We start from the raw sequence: 14,611 nt of genomic DNA on the forward strand, positions 1-14,611 counted from the left end.
TCAGCCTACTTACGAAACTTCAATAATTGGCATGTTACTGCTACATGACGTGAAACAAATTGACGAGCATATGTATGAAATAGGTCAATGTCCTTGTACCAACTTTGAATGATACTGGTGGAAATATGTCTGAGTTATGGCTCTGTACATTTGAAAATTGTAACAAAATCACCGCCATGCAGTGATATTTGATCTTACTGTTTAAAAAATCAACATGTATATGTATGACTTAAGTCAATGTACATGTACCAACTTTGAATAAGATCAGTTGAGACTTGCCAGAGTTATGGCTCTCGACATGAAATAACCATAACAAAATTGCTACCATGTGGCCATATTGGACCATCTCGTGAAACCAATCGATATACATATGTAAATAAGTCAATGTCCTTGTACCAACTTTGAATAAATTTGCTTGATACATGTCTGAGTTATTGTTCCGGACATGAAAAAATGGCCACACGGCGGCCATATTGGATTGTATCATAAAACAAATCAATGTGCATATGTATGACATAGGTCAATGTCCTTGTACAATGAATAAAATCGGTGAATAAAATTAGTTGAGACATGCCCAAGTTTTGGCTAAGGACACGAAAAAATTGTAACAAAATGGCTGCCATGCAGCCATATTGGATCATATCATGAAACAAATTGACATACATATGTATGACATAGGTTAATGTCCTTGTACCAACTTTGAATAAAATCGGTTGAGATATGCCTGAGAGTATTATGGCTCTGTACATGAAAAAATCGTAACAAAATGGCCGCAAAGCAGCCACATTGGATCGTATCACATAACAAATTTACATGCATATGTATGACATTAGTCAATCTCCTTGTACCAACTTTGAATAAAATCGGTTGAAACATGTCTGAGTTATGGCGCTGTACATGAAAAAATCATAATAAAATGGCCGCCTGGTGGCCATATTGGATCGTATCACAAAACAAATTGACGTGCATATCTATGACATTGGTCAATGTCCTTGTACCAAGTTTGAATAAAATCGGTTGAAACATGTCTGAGTTATGGCTCTGTACATGAAAAAATCGTAATAAAATGGCCGCCTGGCGGCCATATTGGATCGTATCACAAACAAATCGACGTTCATCTGTATGATATATGAAGTAATCCTTGTACCAAGGTTTGAATGAAATCGCTTCTTGCATCTCTGAGATATCTGCGTGAACGGACGGACGGACGCACACACGCACGCACGCACGCACGCACGGACATGACCAAACCTATAAGTCCCCCCGGACGGTGTCCGTGGGGACTAATAATCATCGTCAGTAAGCATCTATCTTTCCTGCATTGCTGCATACTTGAACTTTAAAACTGTGCAGTGTAAGTGTGACACTTGAGTCATCTTCAGGTTGATGAGTCATTCATCATAGCTATGAAAGGTCACTTACGTGGATGATGATACTTTCAACAATGCGGCACTGATCAGACATGTCTGTTACCATGGTTACCATGTTCTCTCCGGCTGGTCTCACCAACGTTGGTCCAAACACAATGGCAAGATTCCTGGGTTCCATCTGGAAAGACAGTTTTTTTGAAAACTTCTAGTGCCATGTATTTCTTATCAAAACACTATCAAGCATTTCATTACATTTTCTTTAAGAGTATTATGTACAATACTTTTACATTATTGAAAGGTTTCTAAATACCTACCACATGTTTTATGGAAATATGACAGTTTATTGTACAATTGTGAGGAAACATGAACTTCAGTGGGTTACATGCAACTTTACACTGAAAACAAGAAGTTTTAATAGTGTACCGGTAGAGGGCGCTACACAAAATGTAGACAATAGTTCTACTCCGGAATAAAAAAGACGCGATGTGTTCTACATACTCAGTACGCCCAAAAGATCACATGATGGCGGTATAAACAAACCCATGTATTTCTATGCACGTTTTGCGCACGTGGGTTTGTTTGTACCCTGGTCCATTCAAATTCCCGGTTTAACCTATTCACACAAACACTGTCTGATTCAATCTCATCAATGCTTTTCTATAACTAAACATGTGGATTGGATTCATAAATGATAGTTATGGGAACCAAATGCATACCTTGTTAACTACACAATTGTCAGCAACTTTCTTCAGATGAAAAGCTAAGAATTTGAGGGTTTCATAGTGATGAGCTGGCAAGTCATGAACCTATATAGTGAGAAAAAAATAAAACAAGTATATTACAATATCTATTTTTTTAATGCATAGAGAGGTAGGACTACGTACTGACAGGAAATTCACAGCAGATTCTGACACACACATTTATTCAGCATCTGCAGTGTCCTTAATTTTGATATCAAATTCGACAACAAATAATCTGCTGGAGGAAGCAGACTTTCAGGAATTTGTAGAAAAGAATTCACTGACAGAAATGGTTCCAGGAAATGTAAATTTGAGAGGAAATGTAGCTTGTGATAAACCTCTTTGACCCAGTCAGCACGCTGTCTGACCCAGCCATAATGCTGTTTGACCCAGTCATAATGCTGTTTGACCCAGTCATAATGCTGTTTGACCCAGTCTGAACACTCTTTGACCCAGTCATAATGCTTTGCAGTTCCAGCATCATTCTAATGACCATGTGGTAGGTTAAACCCTCTAGTTTCTGACAATATCAACATGACAATATATCTAATACATGCACAATGTTTTGATTGTCAGAATTGCCATAGTTTTCGGTCATTCCTTTTGCATTCATTGTAACAAAATTTAAGAGTATTTACATCACACTGACATGAGTTATGTTTGATCAAACAATACTGGGAAATAAACAGATGTATGTGTGTACCAAATGTTTTTACTGTGTATGTTTTCTTTCACTACAAATAAATCATAATTCTAATCATCTGATGTGACTTACAAGTTTGCTGAGTAATCTCATTCTTTCAGTTGAATCCTCCCTCCTGTTTGCCTCAATGAAAAATGCATACATATCTGAAAAAGGAACAAAATTTCACCAGATGCAGTTATGGGTAACTATTACATTTATCTGGAGACTGAAACTGGATACTCAATTTAAGTTGTGTTAAAGCCAGCTGCAGGGTAGCCCTATCAACCACAATGTAAATCAATGTCACCTTCACCACACATATGCCTTGCATTTCAGACCATTATGTGAGCACCTTATTTATTGCTCTCTGTAGTAGAATGCCTGTAACCATTTTGTTTCTAGGGTCAGAAAGTAAATTTTCTATCGCATTACCTCCTATAAATCTGTAAAACAGATTGCCATATAACATCTGATATTGTGCTGAGACATGGCTTGTCTATAAAAACATGTGATTAGATCGTCTGAGGGTTCATTCATTTCAACTGTGTGCAATCCATGAATTTCTGTGGTGCAGCGAGGTCTACATGTTAGAAACTGTGCCTGGGGTTAGGGTGTGGTTTATGAAACTATCTGCATTTCTGATATATGAGGCCTCTAGGCCATACCAAAGGTGCAGTGAAATTTATGATATATGATATTCACAGAAGTCTATTTATTGCATTTGAAATGCCTCAAGGCAGTGAGATCTTAACCCATGGGTGTACTCTCTCTGTATCACCATTTGCAGTTACTAATACAAGGTCCATAGATCATATATTTATTAACTTTTAATTCTGGTTTGATATATTTGAACTGAAACAAAGTATAACGTGTTTAACAAGTCATCGTTGATGACACAGTCCCCACTTGTTAATGGGTACTTTGATTACAGGTCCTCAGAGAGGATAGAGTCCTCTTCATTAGGTCTGTGATAAAAATACTTTTGAATAAATTCGCTTGATACATGTGTGAGTTGTAGTTCAGGACATGGAAAAATCGTAATAAAATGGCCACACGGTGGCCATATTGGATCGTATCACAAAACAAATAAATGTGCATATGTATGACATAGGTCAATGTCCTTGTAGCAAATTTGATTAAAATTGGTTGAGATATGCCTGAGTTATGCTTGTACATGAAAAAATCATAACAAAATGGCCGCACAGCAGCCATATTGGATCGTATCACAAAACAAATTAATGTGCATATGTATGACATTGGTCAATCTCCTTGCAATCTCCTTGTACCAACCTTGATACATGTCTGAGTTATGGTTCTGGACATGAAAAAATGTAATAAAATGGCCACACGGCGGCCATATTGGATCGTATCACAAAACAAATCAATGTGCATGTGCATGACATAGGTCAATATCCTTGTACCAAGTTTGAATAAAATCGGTTGAGTTATGCCTGAGTTATGGCTCTGTACATGAAAAAATCGTAACAAAATGGCCGCACAGCGGCCATATTGGATCGTATCACAAAACAAATTGATGTGTATAGCTATGACATTGGTCAATGTCCTTGTACCAACTTTGAATAAAATCTGTTGAAACATGCCTGAGTAATGGCTCTGTACATGAAAAAATCGTAACAAAATGGCTGCACGGCGGCCATATTGGATCGTATCACAAAAAAATTGACGTGCATATCTATGACATTGGTCAATGTCCTTGTACCAACTTTGAATAAAATCAGTTGAAACATGCCTGAGTTATGGCTCTGTACATGAAAAAATCGTAATAAAATGGCCGCCTGGCAGCCATATTGGATCGCATTACAAAACAAATCGACGTGCATCTGTATGACATATGAAGTAATCCTTGTACCAAGTTTGAATGAAATCGCTCCAGGCATCTCTGAGATATCTGCGTGAACGGACGGACGGACGCACGCACGCACGGCGGACGCACGCACGGACATGACCAAACCTATAAGTCCCCCGGACGGTGTCCGTGGGGACTAATAACCAGCAAATAGTTGCAATATTATATCAAAACTACACAAGTAATTTCTTATGATAACAGTGTGGGGCCAGACATCTCATTTGGGAGAGTATAATCAAATTACTGTCGTCTGCAATAACACGGCTCTGACAAAGAATGGTACGGCATGGTTGGAATTAGGAATTCCCTTCATGTAACATGACTTTGTGATCTGACTTACCACTCGGTACGATCGGCTCTGGCAATTTTCTGAAGAAGGACTTCAAGAGACTGCTGACAACATTGACGTCATTCCACTTCTGTGAGGTGAGAGAAAGCAGTCCTGTCAATGCCATGCTTAGTAACATGTGATAAATAGACACATTCTTTCCGCAGATATTTCAAAATAAACACCATCTGGAAAACTTCAGAGCTAACTGATTTCCATGTGTTCGTGATAGCATTGATTGAAGTATTTAAACTGCCAATAAAATTATGACTAAATATAATAACATCCGAACTTTGACAGTTTTATTTCTCTCTTGCCAATGCAAAGTACTGACTTGTCTTTTTCTTTAAGACAAAGGTATGGCATTCAGTAATGGATACTTTTCCCTTTAAAAGGTAAAGTATAATACCTATACCTTGATATTTATATTTTTGTAAGGAACTTGACCCATTGAGACAAGGAATGATGATGGGTGTCATAAATTCCTTTTATGAATATTATGTATTTCTGTACAACATTTACAGAAGACTCTGGTACACCATACTTAAACTCTAACAGATGCATTTACAAACTTACAAAGAAAAGTACAATAGGGTATGACACATACTGGTGTATAATTCATGTAACAAAAGTTGTTTTCTGATTCCTACATAGCAGTGACAAAGAAACAACATAAATATCCCAGCCTAGTCATTTGTCACCTAAGGAAGACACTCACGTAAGGAGTCAAATTTCAGAAACAAGACCATATCAAAGAGGACTACTGAACAGGTTTCAACCGCTTCAACAAGGAACATTTGGTGTGTCATCCATTGTTAAAGGGGTGTTGTCGGATCCAAACACATCAAGATAAGGGTTGATTACAAAGCATGTTCTATACCTTATCCTGTAGATTGACATCATAAATGCCCCGATTACACTCTTCCTGTAGATGTGTTACTCCGCTAGTGTTGCCTGGAATCCGGTACACACCTATGACCTCTTTCCCACTGGTTTCAACTATGTTACAACAGATCTCAACCACTCGGGGTAAAAACTGAAAAAAAGTGAATTGTAAAAATGTCATACGTAAACAATTTACATGACCAGTATGAACACTGATTTAACCCTTTGATTGCTGTGATTTTTCCCACCAAAATTGTGGTGTAACATTTTACCAATGTTTCTTAATTTTTGTGTAATTTTTTGATTATTTTGGACCAAAAGGAATATCACAGTTTATTGGCCAAACTTTTTTCATCAAAATTTTGGCAAAAATCTGAAAAAATTTGACGGGTACATTTTATAAAGGCGACAAGAATTGACTTTGGAGCTCAAAGGATTAAATGTGTCTGACTGTAATTGCTACCATTTCACAAGAGTGGATCTCATTGACAGTTGTACAGCATACTTTCTCCCTTTATCTTTAACCACAATTGTTATATTAGCAGTACATTTAATTTATGTAATACATGGATATGGCCCATCAGCCCCTACTAAATTTACGATATATGTACATCATTTTAGTTGCATGTTAAAATTAATATACATCAAGATAAATCAATTAAATTAAATCTGGTAAAAACAGGCAATATTTTCTAGTAGATACACAAACAATCATATCTTTGACTTTAAATGCATGACAAATAAGGCTTTCATTTCCAACTTGGTGTTTGTCTTCTGCTTTCACTAGATCATGAAACAAAAACAATTTATTGTGTGATCTTTACAGCATGTTAGGAAATTACTTGATCTATAGATCACACTGCACAGGGCAAGCAGTAAGGGGATTTGAGATTCATCTTCTGGCTCTTCCCAGAACAATTTACAAATCCTAAATTCCTTCCCAATTCCCTTATCTTTAACAATTTCAGTTTAGCTTTCCTTTTGAAACTCTCATATTAATTTTTGTTTTTATTCTGCATTGGCCTGCAAAGAGCCATTAACAATCTGCTATCATGATCAATAAACTTAATTTTTATTACAACGAGATCAGTAAAATGCTGCAATTTATGTGTAGTTACCTCATTATTATGTGACGGTGGACATGCTTCTAGAACCACACCAAATGTTCCCGCCACTGGTTCACCCTCGGCCACAGCATGGCCGGGTCCAAACTTCTTACTTATTCTGCTAATCTTGCCTTTCCAATTGTGTTGTTTGCTCTTGGTTTCCTTGGGTGATGTTTCCTCCACTGTAATCACAAGGGAACACACCCACAGTAAAGCAGGATATAAATGTGTTTTATGATTTGCCACTTACATCATTCGGACAGTCACAACAACCTATTACAGTATGACATGGCTTGAGGGGCCAGTAGCTGTACCTTTGATGATTCTCTTCACTATTTTTGATATGTACGTCAATTGCAAGTTCTTGTTCGACTCCTAAAAGAATGTTGAAACACCAACTATTTAGCTTGTCTATAAAGCATGTACATATGTGAAATGCACTGTTATTGTTGACATTTGAATTCTAGTCTAGACAAGAATTCACTTGCCAACAATCATAATGCAGTCTACACACATGGGGACACAGTTGACAAGCTCAACACTGTCTATCTCAACATACTGATGGGAGTAGAACAAGAAACTAGAGCTGACATTACAAAAATCGTGAAAAAAATATAGCTTCAGACCCTGTAACTAGAATAAACTGAATACCTGTAAAAAGAGATGAGATGTCTCCGCCCAGGAATGTATATTTATTGACTGTACACAGATGTCTACACATTGCAGGACATTTCAAGAACACACCACCATTGATATAATGAACAGTATATTTGCGTATCTAGACCAATGGAAGAGTCATGAGTTTTATTCATGTGTTCAATTCAGTATCATAATTACACCATAATGCTTAGACAACATTGTTATTCATTATCATAAAACATGTACAATAATATTTATGTGATATTTTGAAATTGATTTATTTGATAAAATCTATTATTTCATTATCCTTACTTCATTTAGAGGGCCAGTAACTCCAACTTTTTGATGATTTTTTTCATTATTGTTATCTTGTATGTCAATTGCAATTTCTAGTTCTCCCATGAGTACAATGAAACATCTACTATATTGCTTGTCAACATAGTGTTTACACATGTAAAATACGGTGTTATCATTTACATTTACATTCTAGTCAGGACCAGAATTCACTCATCAACAATAACACTGCAGTCTACACATGCACAGGCTGAGTTTACGAGCTGAATACTGTGTATCTCAACATGCTTTGGGGAGCACAAGATGAAATTATGGTTGACATTAAAAATGAAAATTGTGACAGAAAATCAAAAGTTTGAGTTACTGGCCCTGTAATATTTTTTACATATTTCACATACATTTTTCTTTTTCCTTGTCTTTCTCTTTGTCCTTTTCCTTATCCTTGTCCTTGTCCTTATCTTTGTCCTTTTCTTTGAATGACTTTCTGCCGTGAGGGCCAGGTGATGGCCCTCTTAGGGTGAACTTCCTCCGTTGTGAGCCAGGTGACAGCGGGTGTTTACTCTGGTGTGAGACTCTGCAGATACATATATGACATATGTGGTTAGGGTTATGGTGATTCAAATGTATGGGCTGAAAATGAGTGTCAATTTTAGAAAATTCTGTAATTCACAGCTTTTAGGAGGTTAGGCTATCATGGCATTCCTCATCAATTTGAATATTAAAAATTTTGACATCTGCAGGGCAGAAATTAAAATATGTGGACCACACAAGTTTATCTACATTCCATGGAATGAAAAGTGAAAGCCATGTAGATCACTACAATTGATCATAAATAATTATGATTGATTATAAATTATTATGATTGATTATAAATTTAACATAAATTATTAGACATCATAAAATAGCTTTATCATAAATTAATCTGATTGATCATAATTGCGGTATATTTCTGACAGATTTCAAACATTTGAAAAAGTTATAATTTTTCTCTCTTCCCAAGGGAGTTTGAATCATTCTGCCCTTTAGGCGTGCCCGTACTCTTTTGAAAATTAATGAGCCCCTGTACAACTTTGTGCTCCCAAGGAGCAGAAATATTAATATGATGGTTGTGTTTTCCCTGAGGCTTTGCAGAAAGTCTCACAATGGCTAAGTTTGACTTGTTCAGCACCATTTGTATCACACTGTCATTTATTCTGACTGTCACACCTTGTTATTTCACTTTCACATTTTATGCAATAGGCGACCTCAGCTTGACCAGGTGAAATTTGTAATCATGATAAAATTGCCATAAAACAAAATCGTTTTTGAAATTTGTAAGTTCTTTTTCGTGACAAAATACATAATGCAAATAAGGTTTTTGCAATGGTATGACCAGCAATTTAACTCCAGTTTTTTTAATACACACATGCCCAAAAACTGGCACAAGTCAATCTAGCAATCAAAATTAAAACGACAAATTTGCATGTTCACAAACACACCAGCTCCTTGTTTCAGACATGAATCACTACCTCTTAGGAAACACCAAAACATTGCAGAATGCTGGCTAACAAAAACCTGAGTCATATGTGGATTCCAAACCACACCTTTGCAAACAAGATGAGGTACAAATGCAAACACTGTCACTTGTAGCACTGCATTATTTGCTTAAGTGTTTGACACAAGGCCTACCATTTTACACACACACCATGCCTACATATACAAAGATAGAAATCTTACCCTAGCAGATTTTCTTGTTGAGCTGTCTTCCTGACAATCAGAGACTCCACTCCAGCATTCTGGAAATGCAATGAACATAAATTATGATGTAACAATATTATTTCATAATTTTCAATTCGTTTCCCTTGAAAACTATACTGTCAAACTGAAATCCTGAAATTTTAAAATGATTTTCACTACATTCTATTTCTTTTTGATATACACGATGTGAAATATAAGTCTGGCACTCTATCCATTTGCTAGACAGCCATATCTGGTTATGGAAAAGTATTTTCCTTCAGAAACTACACTTCATGTTTTTAAACTGTAGAATCAGCAAATCAAATTGAACAACTGTTGAATTTTCTATGAAATTACACAAAGCCTTAACACAATGTTCACAAATCTGCAAAGGTGTCATATATTATTTTTATTTCACAACATATTGAGTGAGTCACTTCTTCCTGGTACAAAGTCCTCCACGGAAAGAAAGCCCTATGAAAAATTTCCCACAGACAGAAGAAACTAATATTTCTGGAATGTCTTTTTTCCATCTGACATTTCATGACAGGAGAATGCCCTCTACCTTCAATTTGTAGAACTCTACACTTGCAAGTCACCACTAAGAATGTTATGAATTCACAACACACTAAGACACATTTTATTGCCAGACGTAGCTGGTCACGATCAACATACTTTTGCCCTCTTGGTGACCTGACCAGCGTGTCCTACATTTCTCTTGGGTCAGCTTGACAAACGATAGTTCTCTCTCTAATGGTCAGTGGAATGTTTCTAGATTTCAACTGTGCATAGGTCACATTGGAAGGGGAAAGATACAAGTTTTCAACTGCACAATACTTTCAAATTGAGTGGAAACTATTCTCTGAAGTGTATCTCTGAGTAAGAGCATTGCTGACAGGTGTTGATGAAGGCATGCATGGATGACACAGGAGGAGTGGAAGAGAACTTACATCTGAATCAGGATTGTTGTTGGTCTGAATCACAGAGATCCACTCCAGCATTGTTTTATTGTCACTAGCCTGCAAAATAGTAAAAGAGAGTCATTCTCATTCCTAGTACAGTCACTCTGTGCTTCTTTTGAAAGCCAACGCAAAAGTTACCCAATATTACAAACTTCTTGACTCATTTACTCCAAAACCTGCAAGTTTTCAATAGTGCAATGGCTTCTAGAATGGAATTTTGGTTTTGTTGCAGAGTTCTGATGAATATCTTGACAACTTAAACCTTCTAAAACAGTGTGTGCAAAACTTACATTCTGGTGCAATTAATGTGTTGATGGATGTCATTGTTTGAAAGAAAAATGGTACCATGTCTCACTGACTTTCAAGACTGTGTGTATTAACGAAACATGAAAATGTCAAAGTGTATCAACTATGAAAGGTCTTACACTGGATGACTGTAGCAATTTAGACTGGAAGAACTCTTTCTTTATACAAACAACAGACAGCAGTCAGCTGTTTATATCAATTGAATCTTGGCAACACATTAAAAATTCCACACAGGTCGATGCCCCCTTTCCTTCAGATCTTGTCATACTGCAGAAGCCACTGTTATGTCAGTGAAATCTAGAGTTGTATCTTGCCGATTTTGGATGAGTTTGAAGGTGAAATGTCATGCAAGTTCCAGATACCACCTTAAGCTTGAAGAACATTGGAGTGCCAGGTGTATGGCTATCTCTGTTACTAAGAGCTATGATTTGAAGTTTGTGTGTTCAACCTACCTGTAGGAGATACTCTGATCCACTGAATGTAATAAGCTTGAAGACGTTCTTTTTCTTGGTGTAGTCATATGCAATGTCCACTATGGCTGATTTAATACTGATGGGTTGATCTTCCATGGACGTGGGACTCTGTTTTTCCAGGAGAAAATTCAATGATGCAAATACACAGTTAATAAGAAAGTAATCCACAAACTATGGTGTTTCTAAGTTTTGTATGTTTGGCAGTGTTAATATCTTGGTCAACATTCAATAGATGTTAGCTCATTTCAAGCATCATATTATCGACATATTATGGTCTAAAATTTGATCTGTTTGTTATATCTGCTCACTGAGGCTCAAGGTCATGTGCCCTTCTAATCTTAAACAATAATTAACATTCCCTGCTCACACAGTTGGTCTAACTGAAAAGTAGAAATGTAAAAACCAATGCCATGGTACTCCGGTGTGGTGGTAAAAGGACAATGTGTATGTTATTGGGTGTCTAGAAAAGTAACATATTTTACTCACAAAATTAGGAACCTTTTCCCCACTGTTAAGGCCTTTCTATAATACATTAAAAATGGTGATTTTTTGAATTAGTATTGTACATCAAGGATTACTGAGTTTCAGGGGTGAGAATTTCATCAACATTTAGTTATTACTATATTTGTTAGAAGAGCCTGAGGGCACAGACACATGAAATAGACAAGTCGGCTTAAAGTTTATGTTTATATAATTATGTTTGTATACCAACCTTACAGAGTTGTGTATATTATTGAACATCCACTCTGGCATGCTCACAGATATGTAATTCGGTTTTCATGACGAACATTTTTAATGAGGAACTTAAACAAAACACGAATGGTTACTGGGTCTTAAAGACTTTTATGGAAGTAAAACACAACATTTAACCATTATCTTTGATTTAAAGCATTTCTGTTATTTGTGAAGACTCTTCTGTTTCATATTATTAAAACAACGTGTACAGAGGTCGGTGTGCGTTTACTCGATTCACAGTGTGAGATCTAGTATTTAGTCATGGAAAAATGTGATTGTTCATGGTGTATCTGATTTAGTGGACGTTTGTACACTGAGAACTGAGTGGTATCAATGTTGCATGCATTAGGTAGAGAAGTGTGTGCAGACAAACCCATCACAATTACCACAACACCAGTGAATAAAACCACGGCAAGTTCACATGACTTACCATGGCACTTACTTCTTTCTTCTCTTTGGCAAAGTACAACACATGGCCCTTCAGGATGGCATGCACCAGTTTCCACGACCGGTCACTGGCCCGCTACAAACAAAAGCGAGGGGGTTGGTATAGGTTACGGAGGAACAGCCAATGGTTTGGCATAGCCTCACATGATCTTTGAGCAATGTACACTGAAGGTTGAAAATTTGTAAAGCAAGTTCAAAGTGTGAAATGTTGACGTTTCATATGCTAACGAATATATTAATGTTTGAACATCATTCGATGTATATTGAGAAAAGGAGCAAATATCTCTAAATCTTGATATCAGGAGATATTGCCACTTTCCTACCCCACTTACCTTCTTTCCTTTTGACTGTACTTTGCAGAAAAGTGGGCCTTCTTTAATGACTTCGTACAGCCTGGTTGGTGAGGTACTGTTGACTCTCTTTTTCTCAGCAGCTTCCACAATTTTAGGTGTTCCTTCACCAAAGAATGATTTCAGCTTCTTGATGCTTGGATTGCGCTTGTATGGAGTTTTCCTGCAAAGAATAGCAAAAACAGTGGTAAAGTTTATGTCAGGAGTTTTTGGAAAAAAGAGTTTCCTTAGTCAAATGCCCCAATGGCAAGGATAATAGAATTCAAGCTACATTTATTACCAGTTACTGCTTAAGGTAGAATGTGCCTCGGATATAGATATTCTCATTCTCACATTTTTAAAGTTCTTCACTGATCTACCACTTGTGCGGGTTCAGTTTAAACTCTTGGACTAAGGAAAATTTTAACCATCTTAGATTTCCGAAAATTGAAAATTTTGTTTTTTCCCCAGTGGAGTTAACACAGGGATGGCAACCATTTTGAATCTCAAATATTGGTAAATTTTAGGTAATTTGTTTTTCTAGTAACAAACTTTGCACAGTGACCCCTGATTTGGTAAGAGAAAGTTCAAAGTTTCCTTGAGGAAAGTTTAAGCAAACGTTTAAGTCTTTCTCTTTCACGGCGCACACCATTGTAATGAATCTGATGATGATGATAATGGAAATTTATTTTTGGAAGTACTGGTTAGAAAAGTACCGAGGGTAAATGACACCAGTACATGTAGTATGATGAACAAACTGATAAAAATACATGTCATCTTTTGATGTTAGTGTCATTGAGTGAGGCATTCTAAATTCTGCCTTCCTTGTAAAACACATAATTGGATTACATATTCCAGAATCAACCATAAATGATCACTTCAAGTTCTTTCATATGTCTGTCAGAGTTTTGAGACTCACAGAGTCTAAGGTATTTCTCAAAGTGCCTATACTCTCAATGTTGAGTTGTTGAGATAACTTTGACTATCCTGCTAGCAATGTCTGCTTCAGGGTACAATTTAATCAACAAACCATTCAGAGAAATTGAGTTGAATGACTTTTTGGACGACAACAACTGAAGTTATTTACCTTCTCAGAGTCAAAAGTCTGAAGTCAGTTAAAGGCAAAGTTGATTGAGTGAGGAGCTTTTAATCTCAATGGTTTATATCAGTGCACACCCCTCCCTGCGGCTTGCTGTGAGGTTTATCTGCTTCACTGTATAGATTGAATTTTACGCTGCCAGTAGGCACAGCACCTTATCTTTGTGAACTTCCCAAGTCATTCACCCTGACATCTCCAAATCTATTGCTATTGAAATTGTAACCCGTGAGTGCACACTGCTTGCAGGATGAATGAATCACCATCGTATTCACGTGTTGTGTGGCTACTCCAGCCTATCTGACTGTTTGTGCATGACTGCAAGGTATTAAATGGCTAATAAACGTGGATGATAAACTGCAGATTGTCAAGAGCTATGAAGATAAGTGTTCTTTGCATGATGTAGACACAGTTCAACCTTTTTATTGAAATTGACATGCTTCCTGATCATGGCAAACTCAACAATTATCATTGAGCATACAAAAGAAAGTTATCTTCTAAAATTTTTGGTTCTGTAGCCTCACCATTATGAATTTTTTGTTATGACTACAGAAGTTGTAAAGTTTATCATTTCTAACCTGTGATCAATCAGTTGTATCTAATTGTGATGGACATGTTGAAACACTTTTCTCT

The 14,611-nt window shown here is 36.6% G+C and overlaps 1 protein-coding gene across 10 annotated transcripts in view; it reads right to left on the reverse strand.

Moving 5' to 3' along the window:
• LOC139140381 (rho GTPase-activating protein 21-like) overlaps positions 1 to 14,611 on the reverse strand; it is a 103,862-nt gene that overhangs the window by 6,718 nt on the left and 82,533 nt on the right. For 4 of the 10 annotated variants that reach the window (XM_070709589.1, XM_070709590.1, XM_070709592.1 and 1 more), the window contains 13 exons: positions 12,886 to 13,066; positions 12,537 to 12,629; positions 11,858 to 11,893; positions 11,351 to 11,479; positions 10,581 to 10,649; positions 9,631 to 9,689; positions 8,313 to 8,488; positions 6,994 to 7,163; positions 5,871 to 6,026; positions 5,003 to 5,081; positions 2,886 to 2,959; positions 2,087 to 2,176; positions 1,423 to 1,548 (listed from right to left, as the gene is read on the reverse strand). In XM_070709589.1, the coding sequence (XP_070565690.1) occupies positions 1,423 to 1,548; positions 2,087 to 2,176; positions 2,886 to 2,959; positions 5,003 to 5,081; positions 5,871 to 6,026; positions 6,994 to 7,163; positions 8,313 to 8,488; positions 9,631 to 9,689; positions 10,581 to 10,649; positions 11,351 to 11,479; positions 11,858 to 11,893; positions 12,537 to 12,629; positions 12,886 to 13,066 (1,438 nt within the window). Of the gene's footprint in view, positions 1 to 1,422; positions 1,549 to 2,086; positions 2,177 to 2,885; positions 2,960 to 5,002; positions 5,082 to 5,870; positions 6,027 to 6,993; positions 7,164 to 8,312; positions 8,489 to 9,630; positions 9,690 to 10,580; positions 10,650 to 11,350; positions 11,480 to 11,857; positions 11,894 to 12,536; positions 12,630 to 12,885; positions 13,067 to 14,611 lie in introns of those variants that run through there. The other 6 variants (XM_070709595.1, XM_070709596.1, XR_011553988.1 and 3 more) reach the window with 4 other exon arrangements.

This window comes from Ptychodera flava, chromosome 9 (assembly GCF_041260155.1).
Source record: "Ptychodera flava strain L36383 chromosome 9, AS_Pfla_20210202, whole genome shotgun sequence".
NCBI lineage: Eukaryota > Metazoa > Hemichordata > Enteropneusta > Ptychoderidae > Ptychodera > Ptychodera flava.